Consider the following 27,750-nt stretch of genomic DNA (forward strand, 5'->3'; position numbering starts at 1 on the left):
CCCCGCAGCCGCAGAGCCACAGCGTCAAGGCCGACCCTGCGCGCGGAAGGACTCGGGGCTCCCCCGGCAGGCTCCTGCCCCGGCGTGAGGGCCGGCACCGGGCGCCTGGCCCGTCGGCTCACCTTGAAGAGCTGGACCCCGATGCAGGCGAACATGAACTGCAGGAGGGCGGTGACGAGGACGATGTTCCCGATGGTGCGGATGGCCACGAACACACACTGCACCACGTGCTGCGGAGGGAGCGGCGGGGCTGGGCGGGGCTGGACCGCGGCTCCGCCCTCGCCACCCGGGCCGCCGCCCCCAGGCAGCCGGGGCGGGACTCTGAGTCAGGCCCCGTGGCCCCCCCCACCCCCTCACCCCCTGCCGCCCAGGCCCCTCACCTTCAGCCCCTTGGCTCTGTTGATGGCCCGCAGGGGTCGGAGCACCCTCAGCACCCTCAGAATCTTCACCACGGAGATGGAGCTGGACCTGGGGGCGGCCGAGGGCGGGCAGAGGGCAGCGTCCAGCCTCCACCTGCCTCCGGCCTCCCCCTCCGGCCTCCCCCTCCGCACAGGGGCCTCTTTCTGCCTGAAGCTGCTCCCACCCCGCCCCCAGGCTGCACATGGCCGCGCCCCGGGATCAGGCTGCCTGCGTCCTGAAGGGGCCACGCTCCCCTGGGGTGCCAGCGCGCTGTCAGGGCTCCTCTGCAGGAGGACAGGCTCGACCCCCACTCAGCCCGGGGCAGCCGGGGGACTCCTTCCCTCCGCGGTCCCTCCTCGTCTCCAGCACATGGCTCTGCCCGCTTAGCACCCCCACTTCAGTCCAGCTGGTGGCACCCCAAGGGCCCGACGCCCATCACCGCTGCGGGAGACCCTCCCCTGGAGCCCAGTTCCACCAGTGACCCGCGGGGAGCTGCTGCTCCGAGGCCCTGGCCCGGAGGCCCGGCCGCTGCTCACTTGAGTCCCATGGAGATGAGGGACACAGCCACCACCAGCAGGTCCAGGATGTTGAAGTAGTTGCGGCAGAAAGAGCCTTTGTGCAGGAAGGCGCCGTAGGTCGTCATCTGGGGAGAGACGGGCAGTGCCCTGGGTGGGGCCAGGCTGGGGACAGGCCTGTCCCCGACCAGGAAGGGCTCCTTGAGGGAAGGTTTGCCTCTGTCTGCTCCAAGGAGGCAAAGAGCTGCCGGCAGGTCTCCCGGTTGCACCCCGCTTCCTGCCATGTCCCGAGTACGTGCACCCACCCCCCCCCCGTTTCCTGCTCCAGTTCTCGAGCAGAGGGGCGTCTCGGGGGCAGCTGCACCAGGCTCTGCTCGCAGCCTGCCTTTCACCAGATGCCATGGGGAACCCTGGGCCTCCGTCCCCGTGGGCCACAGGGCGGGTAAGCCCGGGCCCCTCTCTCCCGTGCGTGTGTGTTTGGGGGGGCTGCACGGTCATCGTAACGAAGGTCTAGGAAAAGAGCTCTGCTCCCAGGGCGACCCCAGGCAAACCGAGCCTTCGACGGGAAGAAGAAAGTGCCGTGCCGCGCACACATGGCCGCGCCTGGCCGGCGGCGCCGGGCTGCAGGCGGCTGCACGTCCGGCTCCACGGCCGCCCGCCCGCCCCGCCTGCGAGCGGGAGCCCCAGCTGGTGTCCTGGGCCCCGAGTCTCCCCGCCTTCCTCCCACTTTCGCCTCGTCGCTGGTGCGGCCCCGGAGCAAGTGCTGCGGGGAGGCTGGAGCCGCCTCTGGTCTGGCCACCTGGCCGGGACGCGCCCCACGGCCACGCCGTCCCGCGGCCTCCGCTCACCTTGAGGACAATCTCCACAGTGAAGACAGAGGTGAAGGCAATGTCAAAATGCCCGAGGATCTGGGGACAGGGCAGGGGAGCAGAAGTCAGTGAGAGGAAAGGGGGAGCTGCGGTACCGCCAGCACCATCACCATCGTCATGGCCGGCACCAACACTGTCACCAGCACTGCGACCACCACCACCGCTGTGACACCACCACCACCAAGCCAGGGGGCAAGAGCCTGTCTGTGCCACGTGCTGTGACAGCACCGTCCAGGAGGAGTGCGCGTCGGGCGGACGGGCCCTCCAGAAACATAAGCTCTAAGATACTCCGGCGCCTAAGGCCACCTAGAGGCTGCGGCAGAACCCGCCCCGGGGGCCGGGGGTGGGGGCTGGGGGGGTGCCGTGAGGGGGGGACGCTGAGCTGGCGGAGGGCCCGGCCCACCAGCACCTGGTTCCGCATGGACTCAGCCCGGATGGGGTCCTCGGCAGCCAGCGCGGCGCTGCTGAGCATGATGAACAGCAGGATGAAGTTGGTGAACCAGGTGGCGTTGACGATGCGGTGACACAGGACGCGGATCCTGCGAGGGAGGCGGGGGCGGGGCATGTGGGGGGCGGGGCTGTGAGCCGCCCGCGCTCAGGCCTCGCTGGCCTCTGTCCTGCAGGGGGACGCTGAGCCCTCCCTCCGTCCCTCCCTCCCTCCCAGGTCAGTGGAGAAGGGTAGCGTGTGTGTGCGTGTGTGTGTGTGTGTGAGCGTGTGTGTGTGCACGCGCATCACACATCCGCGCGGTCCTCCGGCCTCCGTGTCCCCCCCAGGATGGGACAGGCCGAGCCCTGCCCCTGGGGGGTCGGATGAAACTCCTTGAACACTGGTCTGTGCCTTTTGCAGGTGTGAAACCGAAGCCTGCAAGGCGGCGGCTTCCTCCTGTCCCACCCCCTCGTCCTGTCTAAAATCGCTCAGAAAGGAGCCGATGTTCCCAGAGCCTCTAGGTGCAAGTAACAGGCGCGGCCCAACGCGCCACCTTGCCGGGAGAGGCTGGCCTTTCAGACACGGCACGAGATCGTAAGCTAAAGGAGTGCGTTTCTTAGTGCAATTGTAGGCCCGGAGAATCAGGAGCAGGGCTTTTCAGAGCATCTGAAAACCCCGGGAGCCTCCCCGAGCGGCAGCCGGGGGCCACCCACTTGTTGGTGGGGCTGAAGATGAAGAAGGAACTGGCTTCCGGGATGGGCACGGCTTTCTCTTTCAGCTGCAGCTCGGCCAAGGGCCTCGGTCGGGGGCTCACTGGGATCTCGGGCTCGTCTTCTTCATCATCCCCTGTGGGGACGGGAGAGAGAGACGCAGGGGTGTCTTTCTGTACTTAATGCTCCCGTGGCTTCTGTGCTCTGAACCCAACTGCGAGCCCCCACAGGCGGCATGCGAAGGTGGCGGCCGGCCAGCACAGGGCACGGGGACACCAGCAGGGTCCGGCCCAGGTGCCTCCCTTTCCCCGAAGCAGGCGGCGGGTTTGAACGCTCAGGCCCGGAGACGCCCAGAAACGGGGCCGGGAGCAAGGCCGGGCCTTGAAATTGTGTCTTCTGCCTCAGGGCTGGGCTCGCGGCGTCTCCGGTGCTCACGGCTGGGGGTGGGGGGTTCCAGGGAGGGGACACACGGGAGACTGTCCCCGGGGAGAAGCCGGCCCCAGCCTCCTGCCCGCATCGTCCCAGGACGCTCACCCGGGAAGTCGGCCGAGGGGTAGGGGTCCTTCACCTCGTTGACGTTCGACTCAAACTCGTCGATTTTCAGCTGTCGGAAGGGACACGGGAACGTGATGGCGAGAACAAGGCCTGCGGTCCTCACTCACGGAGCACTCGCTGGAGGACCGCGCTCCCCCGGCCCGGGGACAGGCGACGGGCCGGGCGTATCCCCGCGGCCCGGGGACAGGCGCCCGCCGAGTGTTCCCGTTTCACATCCAGGCCCAGGAAGTCCGACGCGCTGGCCGAGCTCACGTGGGGCCGGCCAGGACGCAGCCCCCCTGCACCTGCGCACCGCGCCCCCTGCCTCTCGCCTGGTTCCCCCAGAGCCACCTGCGCATCACGGGCTGGACCCCCGGCCACCCCAGGCCCAGGCCCTGACCCTCAGAGCGCTGCTTCCTCAGACCCCGGGCAGCGTGAGCAGAGCCAGGCTGGGACAAGCATGTCCATGGGCGAGAAGGTGGGAACACCTCGGGCCTCTCAGTGGGGAGGGGTCACCCTGACTGGGTTACTGGACCAGGACTCAAGTCTGGCTCCCAGATGGGGGCCCCTGTGCCTCGGGGCACAGAGGGTCCCCCTGGAGGAGTCGTGGTCACAGACCCTCCCCGGTGGAGGGAGAGGTACAGTCACCTGGCTGAGCCCCGCCCACCTAGCCCCAACCCACACCCCAGGGACGCTGCACCAAGGCCCTGCCCCCCACCCCGCCCGGCCCCGCCCCACGCCCAGAGCACCTTGGCTGTGGTGGGGATGCCCTCTCCCTTGGGCTTCTGTTCCAGCTTCTTGGCCACCACCGACTTGTCCTCCTCAGGCTTGTCCGGGAGCCCCCTGCGTGGAAAAACCAAGAAGGCCCCACAGGACTTCGGCCCTCGCTGGGTCTGCCCTGCTCCTCGGTGCCAGGGGCCGCCCGCCCCGAGGGCCGCTGTGGCTGAGGAGGCTGCACTCACCTCTTCCTGCGCTTTCTCTCCTCGGCCTTGGCCTTCTGGGCAGACGTCAGGCTCTCTGCCTCAGCCAGGTTGTCCACTGCGATGGCCAGGAAGACATTGAGCAGGATGTCTGAGGTGTTCGGCTAAGGAGCCTCGGGTTGTTGGGTTGGGGTGGGAAGGCTCTGGGCTGGAACATTCCCCGCCTGCATTCCTGCAGGACTTAACCTTGCTCCCTTGCTGGGGTCACTGGAGCCCCTCCTGCCAGAGTTCCCCCAAGGAGGGCATGGGCCCAGGGACACAGACGAGCATTCTCGGGGAGCCTGCCTGCAGAGGGTGCTCATGACGGGGGGCCTGGGGTCACGGTGGCCGTGAGCACCTTCCGTTCCCCTCCGGGGGCTGACCCCGGCCCCCGCCCCCGCTGTGCGGAGAGCCAGCGAGGCCCGGCGGGAGAGAATCAGGCTGGGCGCCCAGGAGCTCGAGGGACAAGGGTTCCCTCCCTGCCCTGGTGCCGGCATCAGGACCTGGCACCGCTGGCCCCCTCTGCCCAGGCCCCCTCCCCCTCCCATCTGCCGGCTCGTCTCTCGCTCTGCCCAGGCTCACACTGCCCCGAGCCCTGGCCCCTCCCCGCTGCGTCCCCCCATCCGCGGCTGCTCCCCCAGGCCTGTCCTCCCTCCTCCCTGCTCAGGCTCGCCAGCCTTCCCCTTAGAAGGAGTCCTGCAGCAATACCTAGGTTTGTGGGGTCCCCGCCCCTCCCCCACCTCGTGTGAGCCCTGCCAGGGGGCACCCTTGGCCCGCTCTCGGCCCCTCCCCCAGCCCCCTCCCTAAGCTCCTTTCTGCATCGGTCTCAAGCGGATACAGTTGCCGCAGACGAAAAGGATGATGAAGTAAATGCACACAAGCATGCCGGGGTAGGAGGGCCCGCCGTACGCCATGATCCCGTTGTACATCACCGAGTTCCAGTCCTCGCCCGTCAGGACCTGGGGCACAGGCAGGGGCGCCGGGCGTCACGGCGGGTCTGCGAGCCCTCCGCAGGGCCTACGTCGTCTGGAGGGCCCTTCCAGCATGCCAGACCTTCCCTCTCTCCACCGCGGCCGGCGCGGAAGGTCCCCGCTCTGCGCCCTGCCCCTCTTCCAACGAGCGACAGTCTTATCCTCGGCTCTCCAGGGCCAAGGAGTTCGGTCGTCACCAAGGAAGGTCACCGCTTCCCGTGCCCTCTTCCAAACACCCAGGCTGACTGCACCACGCCCCCCCCCCCCGCCTCCTGTCACCCCGGCCTCCAGAAAGCATGCGAAGCGCCAAGGGCCTCCAAGGGCGGTGGCCAAGCAGCCAGCGGAGGACGGGGAATCCTGCGCAGGGACGGCTTGCTGTCACGCGCTTGTCCCGGGACCAGCGAGGGTGTCCCTCGTGGGGACAGGCTGCAGTGGAGCAGAGTCTCTCTGCCCTACACCACGGCAGCTCCTCCGGGGCCTTGCGGGGAGCCCCGCCGTGCTCCCTGGGGTGGCTTCCAGCCCGCAAGGCTGAGCCATGCCACGCAGTGAGAGATGGTTTGTACCCCTCGGGGGAGGCACAGCCTTGGGGCAAGGGGGCTCCCCGTGTCTGGCTTTGGGCTCAGATAGGAGTGGCACGTGGGAGCAGACGCCGGCACCCAGACTCGCAGCCCACCCCAACTCTGTTCGTAAACTGTCGTCCTGCTGCGGACCAGCACTGTGCTGGGCGCCAGGGACAAGCTGGGCACAGCCCTCAGCCCAGGGGTGCGGGGCGGACAGACAAGGATCCGCGGAGAGACCACGGGGACGAGGGCACCCGCGGACCCCAGCAGGCTTCCCGGAGGGGGTGGCCCTCCCCGACCCTGCGGGCGGCCCACCTGGAAGACGCTGATGAGGGCCTGCGGGAAGCTGTCGAAGTTGCTGCGGGGCACCGCGGAGTCCTCGAAGTCGTACCTGCCGCCGAAGAGCTGCATGCCCAGCAGCGCGAAGATGACGATGAAGAGGAAGAGCAGCAGCAGCAGCGAGGCGATGGAGCGGATGGAGTTGAGCAGCGACGCCACCAGGTTGCTCAGCGACGTCCAGTACCTGCGGCGGTGAATGGGAAGGCCTGGCTGGCCTGGGGGGCGGGGCGCACGCTGGGCGGGGCCTGGGGGGCGGGGCCGGGGCGGGGCGCACGCTGGGCGGGGCCAGGGGCGGGGCCTAGGACGGGCTGGGGTGGGCACGCAGGGCGGGGCTGGGGGCGTGGCCTGGGGCTGGGCACACGCTGGGAGGGGTTGGGGGCCCGTGCTGGATATGCGGAGCCCCCCCACCCCACTCAGCATGGATCTCCGCTAGTCACTCCACACCCGTTAGCAGGATCCCGGCTGGCTTCCAGCCCCGGGCCGGGAGAGGAAGCCGCGTCCCTCTGTGCCCGGGACCCGCGCCTGGCGGGCGCGCAGCTCAGGCGGCCGCTCACTTGGTGACCTTGAAGATCCTGAGCAGGCGGATGCAGCGCAGCACCGAGATGCCCAGCGGGCTCATGGCGCCCGTGCCCACGAGCAGCAGCTCCAGCAGGCCGCTGCACACCACGAAGCAGTCGAAGCGGTTGAACAGGGACATGAAGTACTGGCGCAGGCCCAGGCCGTACATCTTCATCAGCATCTCCACGGTGAACAGGGACAGCAGCACCTGGTTGGCTACGTCTGGGGGCGACAGCGGGGCGCAGCCTTGCTCCCCTGCCCTTGCCGCCCTTCCCGCCCCCAGACCCGCAGCTGGCCCTGCACCTAGGGCGCCCTCCCACGTCTCCCAGCCATCGCCCGTTTTCCACTCTCCCAGCCCGGTGAAACCTGGTGAGTTTCGCCCATCGAAGGAACAGGAACCTGGGTTTCTAAAGAGCCAAACGGCCCCGCCACGCTGAGGGGCGCGCCCTGCGCCCGGCACCAGTCACCGGCCACTCCCATGCTGCCGGGTCCAGGGGCAGTGGACCTTGCTTTCCTGTCCCCCAGAAGCACGTCCTGGCCCCCTGACACCATGTCCTTCCCAATGGGTAACTGCGGAACCCGGGGGGCCCCCGGCCAGCTGTGGCCATCGGCCGCACGTGCCCTCTTTCTGGCCAGTCTCACCTTGCAGGTGGGTCAGCCAGAGAGGCTGGGCGTGGTGCTCGGAGGCGATGGACAGGGTGTTGAGGGCCACGATCAGGATCACCAGCCAGTAGAAGGCCCGCGACTTCAGCACCTCGCGGCATTTCCAGCGAAGGATGCGGTTCCAGTGTCTCCAGTGCCGGCTGAGGCGGGAGACAGAGCAGGACGGAGCAGGACGAGGGCGGGGAGCCGGGTTACCCCGAGCCCTGCCCGCCTGGCCCTGGCCCCACCGTATCTGAGCCCCCGTCCAGCCACACAGGAGGGCACGGGCGTGAAGCCGGGCTGACCCGCCCCTGCTCTCACTAGCTAGGCCCCCCCAGTGCCCCAGGAGCACAGCGGGGTGCCGCCTCGTGGCTCACTGGACACAGGCCAAGCACTCGGCTCAGAGCCCGGTGCGGGGGCTCGTTTCAGTGACGGCAACACTGGTGTAAAAGCGATTCTTCGACAGATGAATGATATCCGGGGTTGGGGGTGGCAGGCAGGGTGCCCTCATGCTCAGTGCCACCTTCTTGAGCAAAGAGGCAAAACGACGGAGACAGCAAGACGATCGGGGGTTTCGGGGGTTCCTAGCGGCTGGGGCTGGGAGGGAGGACTCCCGGAGCACGGAGGGCTCTTTGGGGCAGTGGAAGCGCTCTGTGTGGTTCTGTGATGACATGTTCACGTCACCCACAGGGTGCACGGCACCGGGAGCGGCCCTGATGTCGGCTGTGGCCGCTGGGTGATGGTGACGCGCCCATGTAGGCCGTCATGGCCACCAATGTGCCCTCTGGTGGGGGTGTGGGGGTGGGCGAGGCTGCGCGTGGTGGGGGAGGGGTAGTATGTGGCGAGTCTCTCTGTGCCTTCCGCTCCGTTTTTCTGCGAATCCCAAACCGCTCTAAAAACAGTCTTAAGAAAGAAAGATGTGTGTGTACAGGTGTGAAGTTGCCCGTAATAGATAATATTAAGTTAAAAATCTAAGTGACTAGGTAATATACATATCACACTCATTTGTTCGTCAAACACCTGGCAATACCTCGTGTGTGTCGGGTGCTGCTCTAGGCTCTGAGGTGACAGTAGTTCATATAAGTAACCCTGTCGTTTCAAAATCAAGATCAAAAAACCAGAAAACGCGGCGTGCGTGTGTGTGTGTGCGTGCGTGCGTGTGTGTGCATGTGCGTGTGTGTATGCACGCGTGTGTGCGTGTGTGCATGAGAGGGAGAGATGAAAGTGTGGAAAGGCTGGAAGGGTGCCAGTCTGTCACCATGGTTACCTCTGCGCAGGGCGGTGGGGCCTCATCTTTCCTTTGATATGTTTCTCTACTATTTGATCTTTCAAAATTACAGTTATGTTTGAATTTGTAACAGGAAGCAGCCAACCAAACAAACACACTGTCCCTTTGCGACAAAGGCGCGGGCTGCCAGCCTCCTTCCTGCAAAGCTCCCCGGCTGCCCCTTGGGGCGCGCGCCGCCCCTCTTCCCCTGCAGAGGTTCCGGGGCTAACTGCCCCACCGGCTCCACTCTGAGCAGAGGGCAGCGGCCAGGTGAGCTCGCTGGCCCTGCCGTGGTCTCTGAGCAGGTCATTCCCTTCAACTGCTCTAACGGACCGGGGCGGGGACCCTGGAGCCACCTAGGGGGGAGGCAGCTGGGTTCTAGCGTCACATCTCAGTGAGCCTGGGGCTGGGGGTCCTGGGGAGACGGGCAGACACTCACACGAACTGGATGACTTTGTCCAAACCCTCAATCTCAAAAAGGCTCTCCGTGTCAGAAGCACCTTCGTCCAGAGACAGCTTTCCTGGGGACAAGAGGGGGCCAGTGGGCCAGGCTCCCAGGCCTGCTCTGAGCTGGACACACCTGGGAAAGGGCCCTTGACCGGAGACCCCTGGGACAGCGGGCCCCCAGCGGGCCCGGACCCCTCTGCTCTCCTCAGACCGGGGTGGGGCGGGCGCAGTGAGGTGCCCAGCACCTCGGGAAGAGCCCCGGGCCGCCCCTGAGAGCCGTCGGCGTCGGGCAAGGTCGGCTTTCCCCTCCGCCCCGTGCAGTGCTGCGCCTGCTGGGCGGGCCTGCCCGGCTCCCGGGGAGGGCGGCAGTGGGCACGCGGGCCGCGAAGGGGCCCGAACCTTCTCGCAAGTCCTCGTCGTCCATGACCTCGCCCTGCGTGATCCAGCTCATGTAGCCCCGGAGGTCCTCGTCTAGCTGCTGCTTCTCCCGGAGCTTCTGGAACGTTCCCCTGGACTTGGCCTTCTCCCGTTCCTTGGTAAATTCCCTGCGACGGGGCAGGGGGCAGAGAAGGAGGGGTGCAGGGAGGATTGAGCCTCCCAAGGAGACACAGGGAGCCCTCTGTGGCTGGCTCCGCCCCCTCCTTCTGGCCCAGGAGTCACCTGGGGTGCAGACACCCTTCTGGGTGGCTGAGGGCACCCCCATCTCCATCCTTCCCTCCCCTCCCAGGAGTTGCCTTACCCGCTCAGGACGCCCAGCACCAGGTTGAGGATAAAGAAGGAGCCCAGCAGAATGAGGGTGACAAAGTAGATCCACGGCCACTCGTTCCCAATGGCATCGTTGACCTGGTCGGACAGAGCTGTGAGTCCCCTCCCCTGCCCTGAGTCCCCCATTTCACAAGGCGAGAGGCCCTCTGGGCCATGGGAGGGGACCCTTCCGTCCTGAGGACCCAGGACCTGGAGGTGAAGGACCTCCCAAGGGCGCCTTGCCGACCGTCCCCGGGCCCAGTATGACTGACCCGTTCCTCCCTCTGCCCAGCCGCCTCCCTGGCCTGACTCTCACGGACGCCATTTCCAGTTGGTTTCTTTACAGCCAAGATTTTTCGAAGCGAAAGAAACAGTACAAAGTCTTGGCCTGAGCTTGGCCACCTCCTTCGTGGACAACCTCTGTGACCTGAGATAAGTCACCCAACACCTCCGAGCATTATCCCATCTGCCTAATTTAGAGGATAATGACATCACTGCCTCCTTGAAGCAGAGGCAGAATTACACAGTGACAGTCCTTTCGAATGCTGACTGATTTGCTCCGGTAACAGGGACCCACAGGAACGATTCTAACTAATCCTTTATATTTGCGAAGCACTTGACAGTGTTACAATGTTTCGCCACAGGGGTGTCACGCTGCGGTTAAGGCCGGGGCTGGAGCCAGCCGGATTCGAGTGGAGTCCTCGGACCGAGTACTCACAAGCTCCGTAGCTGCCGGCAAGCTCCAGAACCCCTCTGAGCCTCAGTTTCCCTAGCTGTGGCATGGGGACAATGCCTCCCCTCATGGGAGGGGTGAGGAGGAGCAGGGCCACTCGAGTGGGTGGCAAGCAGCCCCCGGCCCCGCCCCCGCCCCGCCTGGAATGACGGGAGCTGAGCTGCAGGCTCCAGCCCAACCCACCCAGTAAAGGACGTCGGTCCAGCCCTCCATGGTGATGCACTGGTACACCGTCAGCATGGAGAAGCCGAAGTTGTCGAAGTGGGTGATGCCGTGGTTGGGCCCCGGCCAGCCGCCCCGGCACTCGCTGCCGTTGATGGTGCACGGCCGGCCGGAGCCCGTCCGGGCGCAGGGCGACGGCTTCTCGTTCTCCACCGTGGCCACGATGTCTGCAGCCGGGCGGTGGCGGGAGCGGCAGGCCCAGGGGTGGGTGGGCACCGACGGGAGAAAAGTCGTTAGCATCACTCGTGCCAGGGCTGAGACCCAGCAGCTGGGCGTGCCAAGGCCCCCAGCACACGGAGCACACGCGGCGGGTGGAGAGGCGCCTGGGGCCACGGGCGTCCGCGGGCAGCGGTGACCGTGCGTTGGGCCCCTGGGCCCCACAGGGCTCCTAGGATCGCCGCCCCGTGAAGGGCGGCCTCCGAAGCGGGTGGCATGTCAATGTCACTTGTCCCCACAGAGCTTTGAGAAGGAGGCCTCAGCCTGGCGGGGTGGAGGGCTGGGGCGGGGTCCCCCAGGTTCCGACTTGAGAGCTGCTTGGGAGCTGATGGGGAGACACCCCGGGGGTGGGGGGGGCTGTAAGGGACATGGGGACCTCCCGCGTCCGGGGCAGGGGCTGCTCTTGGGGACCCCCAACAGCCCCTCCGTGCCTCGGGGTGGTGCCCTCAGCCTCCCTAAAATGCCTCGGTCCCAGTGTCATCCTGGGCCCCTTTATCTCGGGTCTCAGTCTCTTTCTGTGTTCAGAGACCAGGCTCGTGGACCTGGGTGTCCCACCTGACCTCTGGAGCCGGGACGGCCCTGCACTCTGAGCAGGGTCCCCGACCCCTCAAGTCAGGCAGCCCCGAGGGGCCAGGCTCGTCAGCTCATGGGAACAGGCGAGGCCTTCGAAGGCGGCTGGAAGCTGCTGACTGGGAGGCCTGCTCTCTGTCCTGATCTCGCTCGGCAGAGGACAGACTGGCGGGGACGGGGAGAGGCTGGGCCGGGGGGAGACTCCGGAGGCTGTGGCGGGGTGTGCTGATTGAGCCGGGCTGGGTCGCCGGCCTGCGGGGACGAGGAGGCGGCCCCGCGCCCCGCCCGGCGCCCCGCCCCCGCTCACCGGTCCCCGTGAAGTAGCAGGTCTTGTGCATCTTGCCCTTGAACAGCTCCAGGCCGATGATGGCGTAGATGGTGACCATGAAGAGGACCAGCAGCGCGATATGGAACAGGGGCAGCATGGCCTTGAAGATGGAGTTGAGGACCACTTGCAGGCCTGCAGCCGGTGGGGGGTGGCGGTCAGCTCCCCTGGTGGCCCCGCGGCCACCCCCGCTCCCCACACCCCGGGGGACCCTGGGACACCGGGTGGGGGGACCCAGAACAGGCTGGGGGCGAGGGCGGGGCTGCGGGGCGCGGCCACCCACTGGGCACCCCCGACACCAGCCGCAGGGGTCGCAGCACACGGAAGGCCCTGAGGGCCTTCACGTCCAGGCCGGCGCCCTTGCTGCTCATGGGCGCCGTGTTGCTCTGGATGACGTTGACTTGCTCCAGGATCACGGTGAAGACCCTGCAGGTGGCAGAAAGAGGCCCGGCGGCCAGATGAGCCACCGTCCCAGAGTCCCTCCTGTGCCCAGGGGACCTGAGACGGCACCACGGTCACCGGCGGCCGGCTGGCTCGGCGAGACTGCTGGGGGGTCGGCGAGGGAGGGTCCAGAGGCCACAGTCAGACTCCACGACGAGGGGACGGGGAGAGGCTGGGCCGGGAGGGGGGAGGCACCGGAGGCTGGGACCGGATCCACTGGGGACGTCTGCTCAGGACACCGGGGGTGGGGGGCGCGTGTCCAGGCACCCCCGGGATGGGCGGCCGGTCACTCAGTGGGGGCCCGAGGGGAAAGCCCCGAGCTGCAGTCCCTGCCGGTCCCTCGCATCCCCCTCCCACCCCACCCCTCCCCTCGCGGCCGCCCAGATGTCCAGCACCCCTGGACCCCCGTCTCGCGTCCCTCCTTCGGGACCCTGCCTTTGGCGACTGAACCCCCAGGGCGCAGCGACGGAGCCCCCTGGGGCCGTTTCCGACGCCATCGTTCTGCGTACATTCGTCTTGGCCTCCAAACAGGCCAAGGATCCTCCCGTTCTCCCCGCCAGGCCCAAAGCAGCCCTGGGCGATGCGCAAACAGCCCACGGAGCGTTTATCGCACCTCAGGGCGGCTCGGGCTGACGTGGCAGCCTCTGGGGCCGAGACGGCCTCGGTTGGGCCCCAGCACGGCCGCGGGCCAGCTCGGCCAGGTGTGCGGTGCCGGGCAGCTGCTGACCGCCGTGCGCCTCTGCTCCTCAATCGGAGGACGCGGGGGTCACCGGGGGAGTTAGGTCGGGGGTCGCGTGTGATGCGCGCAGTTAGTGCCACCGCTCAGGGAGGTACTGGTTATCAAAAGGCATGTTGGGGCCGAACTGGGCGTCCCCCCCCAGATCCGGATGTTGGAGCCCCGACCCCCAAGACTTCGGAATGCAGCTGCTTGAAGACCGGCCTTTAAAAAGGCGATTAAGTTAAACGAGGCCGTGAGGCCGGGCCCTCCTCCTCCCTGACTGGTGTCCCCAGGGGAGGAAATCTGGGCCCACGGAGAGACACCGGGCGGGGGCACGGAGGACAGACCCCGTGAGGACACTGGGAGAGAGGCCTCAGAGGAACCGAACTCGTCCCCAGCTTGACCTCCGACTTCTGCCCCCAAAACCGTGAGGCCTCGCTCAAGCCGCCCCGTGCGGGGCAGCTCCGGCTGGCACCGGTCACCGTGTGTCCACTTCGCGAACGCGACCCAGGCCCGCGCAGGGAACGACTAGACGCTAAGGGCGGAGGGAGCTATGGCCGCCGGAGCAGCGCGGCGTGACGTGGCGGAGGAGGGCGCGGGGCGGCAGGGAGCCCTGGGGCCTGCCCGGCAGCCTCACCCCAGGAAGACGATGATGAAGTCCATGGCATTCCAGCCGCTGCGCAGGTAGGCGTCCTGGTGGAAGAGGAAGCCATAGGCGATGATCTTCACGGCCGCCTCCAGGGAGAAGACGGTGAGGAAGACGTACTCCAGCTTCTCCTGCGGGCGGCACGGCCGGCCAGCGGTCAGGCCTCCTCCCCGCGCCCCGCGCCCGCCCCTCCCTGTGGGCTCGCGGTCCTGCCCCCCGGCCTCGGCACCTGCCAGGGCGTCCGCGTGGATCCCCCCGCCTCCCAGCTCGCCGCCCCAGAGCCCCCGGGCAGTGCCCCGTCTGAGCCCGCCACCACCTCGTTCTCCAAGCTGCCCAGGACACCGCTGCCCTCCCGGGACCGCCGACCGCGCAGAGGGGGCTCGGCTGCTGTGTTCCGGGACGCGGCCTCCACCAGCGGTTCGGAAGGGACGCAGTCTCACTTCCGAGGGGGCAGGCGTGGGGGACACGGGGCGAGGGCCCCCAGCAGGCCGCCACTTGGACGTGGTCCAGGAGCCCTGCTGCCTTGTTACTCAGAGAGTTTTCCTGAAAGTGTCGGGAGGCAGCGAGGCTGTTGGGGTGAGCCTGCTCTCCTTAACTCCCCTGCCAGTCGGTCCGAGGCTTTCTCCCGCTAGCTCCGAGCTGCCCGTCTACTTGGGGGCCTGGTGTAGGGACCGAGTTTCAGTTGACCCTTGGGGACAGTCATGGGACCTCCACTCCACAGAAAGCCACAAAGGGTGGGCTGGGTGCCCTGCAAGGTGGGGGCCGGGGGGCCTCCTGGGCAGGTAGGCATCCTGGTAGAACAGGAAGCTGGAGGCGAAGATGGTGGGGGTCCCGCCCCTCCGCAGGGCAGGCTTCCGGGGCAGTCGGCTCTTCGTGAACGGAAAGGCACAGGGAGCAGAGGGAAGTCACGCTGGCATCTCTGTCGCCAAGTAGCTGCAGCCCCAGGGACAAGACGGGTGTGGCGGGGTCGAGGGGAGGGACCACAGGGCCCAAAATAGTGGCCGTGCTCACAGGCTGGGCGGCCGGCCACGTGCACGGGCGGGCTGCCCGCACCTGCCACTGCCCGTCCTGCCCGGCCCTGGGCGTGCCCACCGGGGCCGTAGGGGCCGCGCGCCTTCCTAGGCAAACACCCCGCTGTCAAAGACGGGGGACGTGTCCCTTCTCGCACCCCAGGAACAGTGGCATCGATGTCACACTGGGCGGCCCCGCGGCCCCTGCAGCCGGGGCCGTCGCTTACAGGGACCTTGGCTCCCCAGATAGTTAGGACGTGCTGGATGGGGCGGGGCGCACTGGGGGGCCCGGCAGCCACTCCAAAAGCAATGCCATCGAGGCCCCTAAGCATCCTGTTCCCTTCACCCCTGAGGGCTGGCCATCGGGGGGCGGGAACAGGGGGGCTGACGGCTCTGTGCCTTGGACTCTGCTGACGCCTCTGGGAGCCCCGGTTCCTCATTCATAAAACTGAGACCACGGCCACGAGCTGGGGACCCGTCCTGAGCAGTGAGCGGTGTCCTGCAGGGACCTGTCCACCGTCACTGGCCGGTTCCGAATGCCCGTAAGTCACAGCCACGCCCGTAAGGCACAGCCACACCCGTAAGGCACAGCCGCGCTTCCGGGAACCCGGGCCTGGAGGGCGGCCACTCCTTGGCCAGTGCCACGTCCCACCGGTTCTCACGGCGCCGTGGGGCGAGGTCACGCCGAGGGTGGCCCTGTCGGATGCGCCCAGCGCCCCCTCTGCGCCACCCTGGGCCCCTCCACCCGCCAAGCTATTCTCTTCTCCACGGAGGAGGCGAGCGGGGCTCCAGGAGGAAGCGGGGTGCCCGGGCTGCGAGGCCTCTGGCCGCCCGCATGACCGAGTCAGCAGCCTTCCCGGTGAGCCAGCCGGCCGTCCTGTGGCCATGCCGCTCACCGGCGCCCCCGGCTGGCCTCTGTCCCCACGGCCACCCCAGCCTCCAGGTTGGAGGGTGGCCCTCTGGGACGTGAGCAAAGTGGCCATGTTTAGCCTGATGAACTCTCACCCCGAAGAAGCAGCCTGAGCAGGTCCGTCCCAGGCCCAGGGGACTCTCACTGCCCCAGGCCACAGATGCCAGGGCTTTCCAGACAAGAGGGACAGAGACGGGGTGGCAAAGGGGGACGAGGGCTACGGTCACCCTGACGGCGAAGTTTATTAAGCGCCTGCTGTGTGCCCGGCCGCGCGAACACGCCCGGCCGCCACGGGACCCTGCAAGGCGCCCTCGGTCCCGCCCACAGAGGACGGGGAGAGGCACCGAGGGCTTGAGTCACCCTCCAGGTCACACAGCTGCTAAGCGGCAGAGCCGTCTCGGCCACCGTGCCATGCGGGGAGGGAGCCGGCAGGCTCGGACGTCCGGCCAGGCTGGTCGGATCCTGCCGCTCCCCCCCACCCCGGTCTGTCATGGCCGCCGACCCTCAGGCCGCGCCCTGGGAGCACGGAGAGCGAGGGGGGTGAGGAGCCCCTGAGCAGCTCCGGTGCCGGGCGGGTCGCGCGGTGCTGGGACTCGAAGGGCAGTCCCGAAGGCGCGATGGGGAGACTAGGCCCGCAGAGGGCAGGAGGGTGCCAGCGAAGGCCCCTCGAGGCCGGCGGGTCCACAGCTCCCCACAGGCAGCCCGGCCGCGCCGGGCGCTCGGGGTCTCCCTAGATGTCCCCCGTCCACTCTGTGTGCACTCCCTGGAGCGAGGGCCTCAGACCCAAGCTGAGTCCCCCAGCGGGGCGGTGGGCAGGCTCGAGGTGGGGCCCTCGTCCCATTGTGCCAGCCCAGGCCCCGCAGGTCCCGGCTCTGACAGGCGAGGCCAGAGCTGGGGTCCCGAGCCGCGTGGAAGGGGCCGCACCGCAGCCGCCTGCGGACACATTCCTGACCCTATAAAAAGACAAGTGTCCTGGATGCCAGAGGCTCAGGCTGCAGCCGCTGAGGGCTGTGCAGCAACCCGAACCCCAGGAATGTCCCCGGGGCCTGGCCTTGTCAGCAGACAGCAGAGAGGCAGGCACCGCTTGGGAGGCCAGGGAGGGGCCGGCCCGCCCCCCGCCGGGCAGTCCCAAGGCCTGCTTGGCCGCCATCACCAAAAATTGTCCAGAACTCGGAAATCAGGCAAAGGGAGGCGCCACGTGGGACGTCCTGTTGGAGCGTTTTATAAGGGGCCTGGCCGAGGGCTGTTTGATCGACGAGTGAGTGGGGTTTCTCGGCCAAGCCCTGCTCACACCTCAGGCCAGGGTCATAGGTGGGAGGGGCCTGTGCACCTGGGATGCTGAGTCCCCGCCCCCACCTCTGATGCCGGCCACCTGGGCTCCGCGCCACCCGCGGCCAGGAGCCAGCTGTGTGACCCCAAGCTCGGCCTTCACAGAGGGTCCCTTGCTGATGGCTGAGAGCCCACTCGGCTCTGACCCCCGCGATGGCAGGCCTGGCCTCGGGGAGGTTTCCGTGAGACGTCCCCTCCCAGGGAACCCACTGCCCGCCAGCGTGGGGCCGGGCCTGACCCACAGCTCAGGCGAAGCGCGGGGCCCTTGGAGATGTTTGAGGTGGCCACTCCGTCCAGAGGCAGACGCTGCAGGCCCCCGAGGTGTGATTTAACTCCCTGGAGGGCAGATCTTTCCCAAAGTAGTCACTTGTCAAGGAGCTGAATTGGCACTGAGGTCCCCGAATGTACCATCCTTGGGGGGCGTTCGGGACCCCCCCAGACTCAGCTTGGGGGCGCCGAGCCGGCTGTGCGAGGCCCAGGTGCTGGTCCCTGCCTGCCCACAGCACGGCCGTGCCCGCGGGGGGCTCAGAGATTCCGCGTACCACCACACACGCGCACAGAGCCCCAGCCTCTCACCAACGCGAGGTCGACTCCCGCGGAACCCCGCGCCGCGAGAGCCGAGGAGACACCTTCCCCGCAGGCCCCCGCCGCCGGCTGCCCCCAGGGTGCCGTGCAGGCTCCCAGGGCCCTCTGCAGCCTGGACCGGACGTGCCCGAGGCCACTGTCGCCCCGGAAGCCATGCCGTCGCCATAGTCACAGCACAGCCGTGACAAGGTGGGGCTGAGAGTCACAGAGGCCTGAGTTTGAGACCCTCTGAGAAGACGCGTGCAGGGGTGGCCCGGGGCCAGGTACCCCAACACTCTGAGCCTCAGTTTCCTCATCTTACAATGTCCCCTGCCTCAGCTATGGGGGTGGCTATGGGGGGGGGTCCCTAAAATAGATGATAATGTAAATGATTTGGCACAGGACCCGGCATCGAACAAGCCCGTGATAAGCAGGGAGCATCTCGTGATGATCTGGCCTTGGGCAGCTGGGTCCCAGGCCTCATTGTCTCTCCCGTGAAACTGGGTGAGGTGGGGAGGACATGGGACACTCCGGCCCTGGACAGTCCCCTTCGGCTTTGGTCTGTGATGGTCTGTCATGGGGTACCGGTGGACCAGCAGAAGATAGGGGTACAGAACCCTAAAACTGTCCTCTGCTGGGGTGGTGGATGGAGTCCGCCCAGGCAGGTGAGCAGGGCTCTTCCGGGCTCCACTGGGGAGGGGGACAGCCGTCCAGCCCCATCGCCCACGGGCTCTCAAGCCTCCGCGTCCGTCAGCTGGGGCGAGTGGGCGGGGCTTCCGGGGCCCCCACCGGGAGCTCCACCTGGACCGTGCAGAGCCCAGAGCAGCGGCAGCCTGAGCGGATCCGGAAGCAGCGGCGGAGGCCCCAGGCCCACCCTGCAGGCGGCTCGGGGGTCCGCACCCCCGCATCGCCCTCCAGTGCTCAGCCCCCCACGGGGCTCCGCAGGCCCGCGGGGAGGGGGGCGGGCGGCACCTTACCAGGCCGACGTTGAGCGTGTTGTTGTCATCCTCCGGCATGGGCACGTACACGGCCAGGGCCACGCAGTTGGCAAAGATGGTGAGCAGGATGATGGTCTCGAAGGGTCTGCGGCCAGCGTTAAGGAGTGAGGCGCGGGGTGCGGGGAAGAGGCTGCTGGGGGACGGCGTGCCCCGACTGCCCCCCAGCTGACGGCCCACCGACTGCAGGATGCGGGGACCCTCCCTTCAGGGGCGAGCGGCCCCCCGCACAGGTGCTTTGAGACCCAGAAGCTCTGGCTCCAGGCTGAGGTTCCCCTTTTAAGGGCCAGGGAGCCTGAGGGCTCCACTCGGGACACCTGTCCGCCTCCAGCCCACCCCCGCCTGCCCCTCCCAAGGGGCCTTGACTTTCGGAGATTCTGGTGGGACAACCTGGGGGTCCGTTCAGAGAAGTGGGGCTGCTGGGGGCTAGGGTAGGTGCCCACAGACCAGGACTGTGACAGGGACGTGGGGGCGCGAAACCTGCGCCTCGGAGCCCGAGGACGGAGCGGAAGACCAGCGACTGGCTCGGCTGCGACCCGCCCTCCCCTCCGCGGTCACCCCGCAGGGCTGCCTGTCTCTCAGACGGTGGGGGGCTGGGGAGACCGGGGCCTGGAGAGGAGGCCACAGGAGCAGGGAGGCGGGGGAGGGCACCCTGTCACCCCGACAGCCCGGGGGAGGCAGGCAGGGCCGGGCGACACGGCCGGGGGGCCGGCCCGCCCCACACCTCGACCCCCACGTTGCTCTCCTCTGGGGAACAGCTGACAGGAGTCCCCGCTCCCAGACCCTCCGGAAGGGTCTCCGGGGTCTCCGGCGTTCCCGAGCCCCTCGCTCGGAGCTCCCCCACCCCCATCTCCTTCCTCTCCCCAATGAACCAGATGCCGTCATTGCCTCTCCTTGCAGAGCTGACCAGGGTGGGGGTCTCACCCACAGCCCCCGGGACCCGACCCAGGGTGGGGGTCTCAGCCACAGCCCCGGGACCGCCCACAGGGGCAGTTCTCCCTCCGCCCGGCTCCCCGCGCCCCACGCGCCCCAGCGGGGAGCCCGGTGCAGCTCCCACCCATCGCATTCATGCCTTCCTACGGGGGGGGGCGTCTTGGAGAGCTCACCCACTGCTTCCTCCTCCCCCACCTGATATCAAAATGAGGCCGTCGCTTCCAAAGTCTGAGGGAGCCGCCATGGCGTGGCCTTGGCGCACATGCCAGCAGCCCCGGGACTCACCCCGGCCCAGCCACGGATGGTCAGTGGTCACCAGGACCAGGCCACACACTCAGGCCCCCTAGGGCCCCAGCAGCCCCTCCACCGCCCTCGGCTGAGGACTTCCCGCCCCAAGGCTCCTCGGGGCCGTCACCCCGTCTCCACGCCCCTGCCTCCCTGGCCCCCGAGCGCGTGGCCCGTGGCCACCCCTCCTGCGGCCCAGGCCCGGATACTTCCACTCCACGATGCTGATGCATGCCTTCCTCAGCGGGTTCTGCAGGGTCAGGCACAGCAAGGCCCGGGGCGGCCTCGGCAGGACCTCGGGGACCGGCTTCTTGGGCTGCTTCCTCCGCAGGCCCTCGTCCTGTGGGGAGGGCGGCTCCATGTCCCCGGCCCGGCCCTCGCCTCCCTGCGTCCCCTGCGCCCTCGCCCTGGGCACTGGCCGCCGAGTCTTCGGGGCCAAGCCCACGCTGCCTGGCCGGCCGGGGCGGGGCGGGAGGATTACTGTCCCTGTGTCCAGGGAGTAAAATTAGCCCCGAAGCCTGCAGCTGTCACTCCGTCCGGGACGTCCCGGGGGGTGGGGGTGGCAGTGCCGGAAGCAACGGCTCGCGGGCCTGGGCTGGGCAGGGGGAGACAGGATGGACGGGTCGGGGCTGGGCGGGAGTCCAGGAGGGTGGCTTGAGGGGGGCCTGTTGGTTCCCCTCCCCCAGCCCCACGACACTGCCCAGGAAAGGTGCCGGTGGCCCAGCTCGGTGGCTCGCTCAGCTCCTCGTCACCCCCACGCCGTGGGGCTGCAAGGCTCCCGGAAGAAGCCGGCCGAGCGCCCTCCGCCGCGGGCCCTGCCACACCGAGCGGTGTCGGACGTGTGCCCCCTGACTGTCCCAGGGCTGAGCGCCCCGGCCCCTCCCGCGCTGGCCGTGGGCGACCGGTGTAGGGGAGGGCACAGCACCCCACACCTCCAGCGAGTGCCCAGGTGGGCTCCAGGTAAGCGAGGGCAGAGCCGGATCCAGGAATCACACAACACAACAAATCTTTTATTTCAGCCCTTGGCACACACCAGGCCACCGGTCCCGCCGCTGAGAGCAGCGCACAGGCTGAAGGGGAAAAACAGTCCTCACTCAACCTGGTGGGGGGGGGGCACCAGGAAAAGGCCGCCGTGGGAGCCAGGATGGCGGGGGTCGCCCTCCACGACGGAGGCCAGAGCGCCCCCCCCCCCCGTGGGCGCCGGCACGCAGCGCCTCCCGCCTCCCTCCCTGTGGGTCGCTCCCACCTGGGCCGGAGCCCGCCGCAGACCCGCCTCCCCCCGCCCCAACCCTGGGCTCCCGTCCCCGCGGTGGGGCCGAGCAAGCTCCCACAGGGGTGCTGCTATTTGAGGTCATTTCACGGCGCGCCAGGCAGGGCGCGCCCCGAACCGAAGGCGGCTCGCCTCCAGGGGCTCGCAGACCCCGCCTGTGGCCGCAGAGGACGGAGCTGGGCCCCGCAACCGGCTGTGCCCGAGCCGGGGCCTCGGCTTCCCCCCGCACGGAGCTGAGGCCCAGCGGGAGCCGGACCCCGGACGGTGCCGGGAGGCTTCCTCCCACCTGGAGGCTGCGGCGCGCGCGAGCTGCCCCAGGCCCTGCGCCGCGCTGCGCCGCCCCGGCTGCTGGGTCTGTCTGGGCCCCTTGCACCCCTGCCCTGCACCTCGGCCCAGGGGCCGGCAGGGGACGGGGAGCGAAGACCCAGAGCGCCGAGCACCTGCAAGCGTCCGGGCCTGCGCTGTCCCGCAGTGACCCCCGGCGCGCTCGGCAGTGGGCGGCCCCGCGGACCCGATCACTGGCCGGACTCCTCCGACCCCAAGCCCGGCGACGAGGAGAAGCGCGGGCCCTCGGGCCGCGGGCCGTCGGGGGCGGCGCGCAGCAGCTCCTGCAGGTGCCGGATGTAGCGGATGGCGGCGCGCAGCGTCTCCACCTTGCTCAGCCGCCGCTCGCCCAGCGCGCCGGGCAGGTGGCCGCGGAGGCGCGCGTAGCCCTCGTTGACACAGCGCACGCGCTGCCGCTCGCGCTCGTTGCGCTTCTGGATGAAGGCAGGCTCGAAGGGGCAGTCGTAGCCCCCGAGGGCGCCGGGCGCAGGCGCGCAGGGCGACAGGCCGGCGTAGGCGGCGGCGGGGCCCGGGAACAGCAGGAAGGGCGCAGCGCCGGGGGGCTCCGCTGGCAGCGGAGCCGGCCGGGGAGGGGGCGCGGCGCCCAGTTGCATGCCGCCGGCGGGCGCCGCGGGTCCGCGGTCCACCAGCGCCCGGCAAAAGTGACCGTTCATGCTGCAGCAGGGGGCCGCGCCCAGAGCCAGACCCTCCCCGAATCGCCCCAGCTCGGCGTCTGCGCGTTCCCGCCACCGGGGCGCGTCACATCGCCAGCAGCAGCTCCGGGGTTCCAGGACTGGTTAGGGCTTCTCTTCGCTCTCCGGGGTGGCTTCCGCGATCTCCCCAACGCCCGCCATCGCGCAGGACTCGGGGGGCCCCCGAGCAGAGGCTCCGTGCGCACAGGCTCAAGTCCAGCTTGGCGCCGCAGGACTCGGGGCCATGGGCTGGCGATAGGTCTGGCACCGCCTCGCGTGCGGCCCCGCGTGGGCGCTACCCCTGGGGCTCCGCGCTGGGCCCGGCGCCTGGGCCTTGTTCCTCTCCGCCTGGGGTACCCCAGGCCTCTTGGGGGGTCGGGAACTATCAGCCACCGCAGGACAGTGTCAGCTCCGCAGGAGGTCCGGAACCGTTTCTGAAGGAGAGGAGAGTGGATACACCCCTTAGCGAAGGCCTGCTCTGATGGGCCCCACCGCCCGCACCCCCGGAACTGGACACGGACTTCCTGAGGGACCGCAGTGTGCCCGCTGAGGATGAGGCCCGCGGGGCTGTGTTCACCCTGAGTGTGGTGTCAAACACCCCTCACAGAACATAGACGAGAGGTGAGCATCAAAGGAGGAAAAATACACCCGGAACAGCTCTGCCCTGGCCTGTGGCAGGTGCCAACGATGTCATTTCCTTTGAGAGGCCAGCGGCACCTCCCAGGCCTTCTTGGAGGGGCTCAGACAGATGGAGTTAGGGGGGCCCAGTGGCCCTCAGTCACCGCAGGGCCCTTGCGTCCGCTGGCGGAGACGCGGCCTTGATTCTGCGATGTGTTCATGGCCGCCAGCCCCCAACGCGTGGGGGTACCGGGGCCACTTGAGTGTCACTCCCGCTAGGAAGTCCCTCCGAGCCCGCTCCCCCCTCTCGTGGGTGGCCACAGCGTCCCGTAGATGCCATCTTACACCTGTCACACGACCGTTACTGTCCTCGTGGTGGAAAACCTCAGGTTCAAGGGCAGGGTCGGGGGGCATCCAGGGGGCCGCACCCCCCACGGAGGAAGATGGACAGCTCGAGGGCTGGGACCCCGGACTGGGCCTTTCCGTGGGACGGAAGGGGGCCAGCTCCCTCCCTGACAGTGGGAGGTCGGCGACCGGCTCAGACCCCAAGCGTCTCCGCCTTCTCGTCCTCGTCCCAGACAGCTGTGCTCTCCACACGCAACGGAAACCAGGAGGAACCCGCGGGGACTCTGAGCATCGTGGAGACTCGCTCTGCTCTCGAGAGTGGAAGCAAAGGGCGGCACATTGGGAGCCACTCGCGTATGGCTCCCCGCTTAGTGCGACGGCTCCCCGCTGCTGCCAGACCCGGGGGCGGAAGGTTCCGGAAAGTCTCTCCCGACAGACCCTGAGCTCCGTCAGGCCCAGGCTCGTCCTGACCCTGCTTGTCCTGACCTCACACTGACAGATCCGGGGCTCTCTCCACACCTCTGCTCCCCAAGTCCTGCCCTGGCTGGGCACCCCGGCTTTGCAGCTCCCAGTATGGGCGTCTGAGGTTGTGCACCCCGAGTCTTCAGCCCGCTCGGACGCCACCAGAAGGCAGGGGCTCAGCTTCTACTCGAGGGTGATGGCCCTCCGTCCCTTGTCCAGTGCTGGGCACATTACGGGTGCTCAAAATTGTTTGCTATCAGTGCTTTAATTTTGTAAAAATATGGGATCCAGACTATACTCCCTCACGTGACCCCTGTGTATTCGTATTTGACTTAAGTTTTAAAATTTAATTTGATAGAGGTCTGAACCTTTTTTCTATCTAACGACAGTTTTAATAACACAGCTCAATACTTATTCGTGTGGATTCGATTTTCAATACTCATTTACTTTCCTCACCTCCTATCCACATTTTTTCCCCTGAGAAGTATTCGGGAAAGTGACTCACGACGTCAAGACAAGACGTTGGGGGCTTCGACTGTGCATTCCTCCCGCCAGGTCTCCCTTTCCCTCGGGGAAGAGCTGGTAACCTGGCTGGGGGCACACCTGCAGGTGGCCTCTGTTCTCACGCTTTTCCCCCACTGACCCCGCGACCCCCCATGGGAGCTGAGGGACACAGCGCCTTGGACGTCGTTCCTGAGGGCCTCTGTCTTCTGGGGACTGGTGCCCGCCCAGGGATCAAGCCGCGAGCACAGCAGGGTAGAGAAAGGCCGGTGATGGTTACGTCGCCCCCCAGGGCCGGCGGTTAGTAATCCCACCAGCTAGCGAATGCGGGCCGCGGCGTCCATCTCCCCCCGCTGTGGCTTCGCATTTCCGACCAGGGCAGAGGGGCTGGCACTGACCTAGAGGAGGTGTCTTATGATACCCGCGGGAGGGGACGTCCCCCTGCGGGCTCAGGTGGTCTGCTGCAGTCGAGGGTCTGCCCTGCGGACAGGTGCCGGCTCGCCTCGGCGGCCTCGGGAAGGTAACGCCCCCTGGCGGACGTTCTCGGGAGGGCGCGCCGGGGTCCGGGCGGGACCCGTGGCCAACAGCGCCACCGTGCGGCCGCGAGCGGCAACGGCAGCGGGGGCCGCGATTCCAGGCGGCGACGTCACGCGCGGGAAGTTTAAGTCCGTCATAACCCCCTGGGGACTGTGCGAGTCCTGGATCCTTGGGCAAACTCAGGGAACGCCTGATAGGAACGGAGCGGCTGGCGACCGGCATTGTCAGCGAGCCAGGGGCCACCTTGGGCGGACCTAAGGGTTCAGGTCTGCAGACATGGCCATGGAGGGCCTCGGACAGAAGTGCCACCACAGCCACTGGACTTGGCGCTGACGCCTGCCCCCCGCACCCCCACACCCGTCCCGGTGGGGGGCTGAGACGGAACTTCCGCACCCGAAGGCCCGGTTTCTGCTCAAGTCTTTGAAGGAGCGGGCTAACCGAGCCCACTCACTCGTCCAAGCCGGTCGGCGGTGGGGTCCATCCCACGCCGACCACCCCCTCCCCAGGGCCTCCCTGGAGCCCAGCCGTCGCTGGACTCCGTGTGGCCCAGGAGCGCAGGGCTGCGAGCCAGCAGTGCCGGCCCAAGTGCTCCTGCCCGCCGGGCTCCGCTCTCCTGTGGCAGCCTCCAGCCCCCGTCGCGGCTGTCAGCGCGATGGCCCCCACCTCACAGGCGGGGAGACGGAGGCTCGCAGGGCTCCAGGAAGCCTGAGGCCGCGTGTCTGGCGAACAGTAGGCACGTTCGCAAGTCCTCGCTCCGGGCCGGACGCTCGCCTGAGCCCGTCCGTCTCCCACGTGCCCCCGCAGTGCTGTGAGGCCACCGGGGCAAGGGACGGGGACCCAGACATGTGAGTGGCCTGGGGCCACCCGCTGCTGAGTGACGGAGCTGGGAGCTGGCACCTGACCTCGGCTCCAGGACTGGACCCCCGCCCTCTGCCTGGCGCCACCTGAGCCCGGCCTGGCTGGAAGCAGGACCGGCTGCCCCTGCCGCAGCCTCCGCACCTCAGCCCCGTTGCAGGAGCCGCCCGGCGATCCCCAGCCAGCCAGGGACGCGTCGGGGTCTGCGGCAGCCGGCACCGCGTCGGGCCAGACCCAGGGCAGCGGGCTCTCCAGCGGGCTGCAGTGCCCGTGGGAGCCCCGCTCACCCTCCTTCCCCCAGCCGGCGGGAGGAGAGCTGTCGGGGTGACCGAGCCCCCATAACCTGTTCTTGGCCTCACACCCCCAGCCACGCTGCCTTCCCACAGTTACCTCTGGGGCCTGGGGGCCTCCACCGCTGCCCGCCTGCCCTGGCACCTCGCAGCCTCTGCCTGGCTTCCCACCACGGCTCAGGGAGCCAGGCACACTGTACCTGGAGGAGCTTCAAACAGCGACACACCCCGGAGGGGAGGGAGGTGGGCGGAGGGCTTCTCTGAGGGGGTGGGGAGGGCCACCCCTGGCCTCCTGTGATTGGTCACCGGGCTCTCCGCTGGAGCCAAGGGCTGTGGAGCTGCTGTCCCCACAGGTGCTGCCTGGCTGGGGGCCTGGGCCTCAGGGCGCAGGGCAAGACCAGGAAGACGCAGGGCTCTCTGGGGGCACCTTATGGTTTGGTCACGAGAAGACTCCTCTGAGGACACGAGGTCGGGCGTGGGGGCCGTGTGGCGGTCTGGGCGCACTGGGCTGGGGGACCGCAGCGGCATGGGTCTCCTGCAGCAGAGCGAACCCCCTTTTCACCCCCTCGGCCTGCGGGAGCCTGAAATCTGCAGCCCAAGGAGCTGGCAGATGTCACGTCTGCAGGGGACCCGGCCAGTGCCCCTGTCACAGCTCCTTCCAAACCCCGGCCACTCCGCACTTCCTGTCCTGCTCAAAACGCCGTTTTACACATAGTCGCCTCCCGCCTCTTGCCTGTCCTTCACGGTCACACCCAGGAACCCCCGAAGTCCACGCGCTGACTGCGCTTTCCCTAACGCTAGAATGATCACGTGAGCACGGGTGTGGGAGGGCGTCTCCAGTGCCCCCCGAACCGCCCAGCGGTGAGGAACGTGCTTTGGGACGGGAGCCCGACCTCGCTCTGTGGCAGCCGAGGCTGGGGACACTCAGGAGGGCCTGCTGCTCCAGGTCCCACAGTGGCAGCGGTGGGGAGCGGGGGGCACGAGCCCAGCCTGCAGGTCGGCCCTGGTACGGGGGGCCCAGCACCCCGGGGGTGAGCCTGCTTCTGGCTCAGCTCTAGCTGGGGCTCGGGGACATCGGGGCTGGGGGGGGGGCCCGCGTCGTCACCCCCAGGAGGTTCCAAGCGGAACTTTGACAGGGTTTCTGGCATCCCCGGCCCCCGGTGGCACGGAGGGCCAGGCAGCTGTTGGACCCGCAGCAGGCTGGCCAGCAGGCGGGGCTCACGCCGTGACCACAAAGCCGGGGCTGAGTGCTTCCGTCCATGCTGGGCTCCCCAGCCCACGCAGCCGGCATCCCCCATGGCGCCGTGAGGGAGCGGAGGCCCCTGAGGCTGTGGAAGGCCCTCGGCTGCCTGGCTGACATGGCAGAGTCACCCAGGTGGCCAGCTCAGCTCCACCAAATGGAGGGCCGGGCGTGGGGAGGCTGGTGAGCGAGGCTCGGGCCCTGGCGTTGCTAGGAGACGGGGTCCAGGTGGACAGGTCCACCCCGGCCTCCGGGCTGCACTGCCCACCTGCCCTGCGGGCTCCCCGGAGCCCAGCGGAGCTGCCCGAGTGCAGACAGCACAGGTCCCGGCGCCCGTCGGCCACCCCATCGTCACTGCCCAGCCCCCAGGGAGCGGAGGGGACTGTGGGGTCGGGTGAGCAGAGCAGGACCTGGGCAGCCTGGTGGGGACAGTCCAGCTGAGAGCCAGATGGACAAGTCTGGAGCTCGGGGGTGGGGTCTGGGCTGGAGACGGGTCCCGGAAGCAACCCCAGGGGACCGCGAAGGAGAACACACTTCCAGGGAGTTGCGGGACATCGAAGCTCAGGGCAGAGGCTGCGGAGGGGACGGTGAGAAGCGGCAGGGCCGAGGGCCACGCGGAGACGCCCACGAGGCGAGGAGGACCGCGTGCGTGCCGTGCAGGGGCCGTCGAGGACGTCCTCTGGCCGGCGCCCGGCCGGTGCCCTCGCCCGCAGGGGCCGTGGAGGCGGGTGCGAGGTGGACACGGAGCCCTCGGGCAGGAGACTCCAGCACGCGGACA

At 68.4% G+C, this 27,750-nt stretch overlaps 3 protein-coding genes across 3 annotated transcripts in view; 1 reads left to right on the forward strand and 2 right to left on the reverse strand.

The window, feature by feature from the left end:
- CACNA1S (calcium voltage-gated channel subunit alpha1 S) overlaps positions 1-20,199 on the reverse strand; it is a 38,291-nt gene extending 18,092 nt beyond the window's left edge. Inside the window, exons 1-22 of the mRNA XM_036235373.1 lie at positions 20,048-20,199; positions 18,603-18,708; positions 13,804-13,943; positions 12,291-12,433; positions 11,990-12,142; positions 10,858-11,063; positions 9,937-10,040; positions 9,597-9,742; positions 9,190-9,271; positions 7,484-7,644; positions 6,838-7,063; positions 6,260-6,467; positions 5,252-5,372; positions 4,417-4,525; positions 4,204-4,297; positions 3,455-3,524; positions 2,924-3,056; positions 2,193-2,322; positions 1,763-1,822; positions 936-1,042; positions 381-468; positions 123-230 (exon numbers count right to left, since the gene is read on the reverse strand). Of these exons, the coding sequence (XP_036091266.1) occupies positions 123-230; positions 381-468; positions 936-1,042; positions 1,763-1,822; positions 2,193-2,322; positions 2,924-3,056; positions 3,455-3,524; positions 4,204-4,297; positions 4,417-4,525; positions 5,252-5,372; positions 6,260-6,467; positions 6,838-7,063; positions 7,484-7,644; positions 9,190-9,271; positions 9,597-9,742; positions 9,937-10,040; positions 10,858-11,063; positions 11,990-12,142; positions 12,291-12,433; positions 13,804-13,943; positions 18,603-18,708; positions 20,048-20,199 (2,847 nt within the window). The remainder of the gene's footprint in view (positions 1-122; positions 231-380; positions 469-935; positions 1,043-1,762; positions 1,823-2,192; positions 2,323-2,923; positions 3,057-3,454; positions 3,525-4,203; positions 4,298-4,416; positions 4,526-5,251; positions 5,373-6,259; positions 6,468-6,837; positions 7,064-7,483; positions 7,645-9,189; positions 9,272-9,596; positions 9,743-9,936; positions 10,041-10,857; positions 11,064-11,989; positions 12,143-12,290; positions 12,434-13,803; positions 13,944-18,602; positions 18,709-20,047) is intronic.
- Positions 20,200-20,452: 253 nt separating this feature from the next.
- Positions 20,453-21,583, forward strand: LOC118613344 (putative HTLV-1-related endogenous sequence). The gene is made up of 2 exons (XM_036235376.1): positions 20,453-20,798; positions 21,276-21,583. Exons 1-2 carry the CDS (start codon positions 20,453-20,455, stop codon positions 21,581-21,583), a joined length of 654 nt encoding a protein of 217 aa, XP_036091269.1.
- A 40-nt stretch (positions 21,584-21,623) lies between these two features.
- On the reverse strand, positions 21,624-22,106 carry ASCL5 (achaete-scute family bHLH transcription factor 5). The gene has a single exon (XM_016150546.2). It carries the CDS (start codon positions 22,104-22,106, stop codon positions 21,624-21,626), a length of 483 nt encoding a protein of 160 aa, XP_016006032.1.
- Positions 22,107-27,750: the final 5,644 nt, after the last annotated feature.

Source organism: Rousettus aegyptiacus, unplaced genomic scaffold (genome assembly GCF_014176215.1).
Source record: "Rousettus aegyptiacus isolate mRouAeg1 unplaced genomic scaffold, mRouAeg1.p scaffold_m13_p_18, whole genome shotgun sequence".
NCBI lineage: Eukaryota > Metazoa > Chordata > Mammalia > Chiroptera > Pteropodidae > Rousettus > Rousettus aegyptiacus.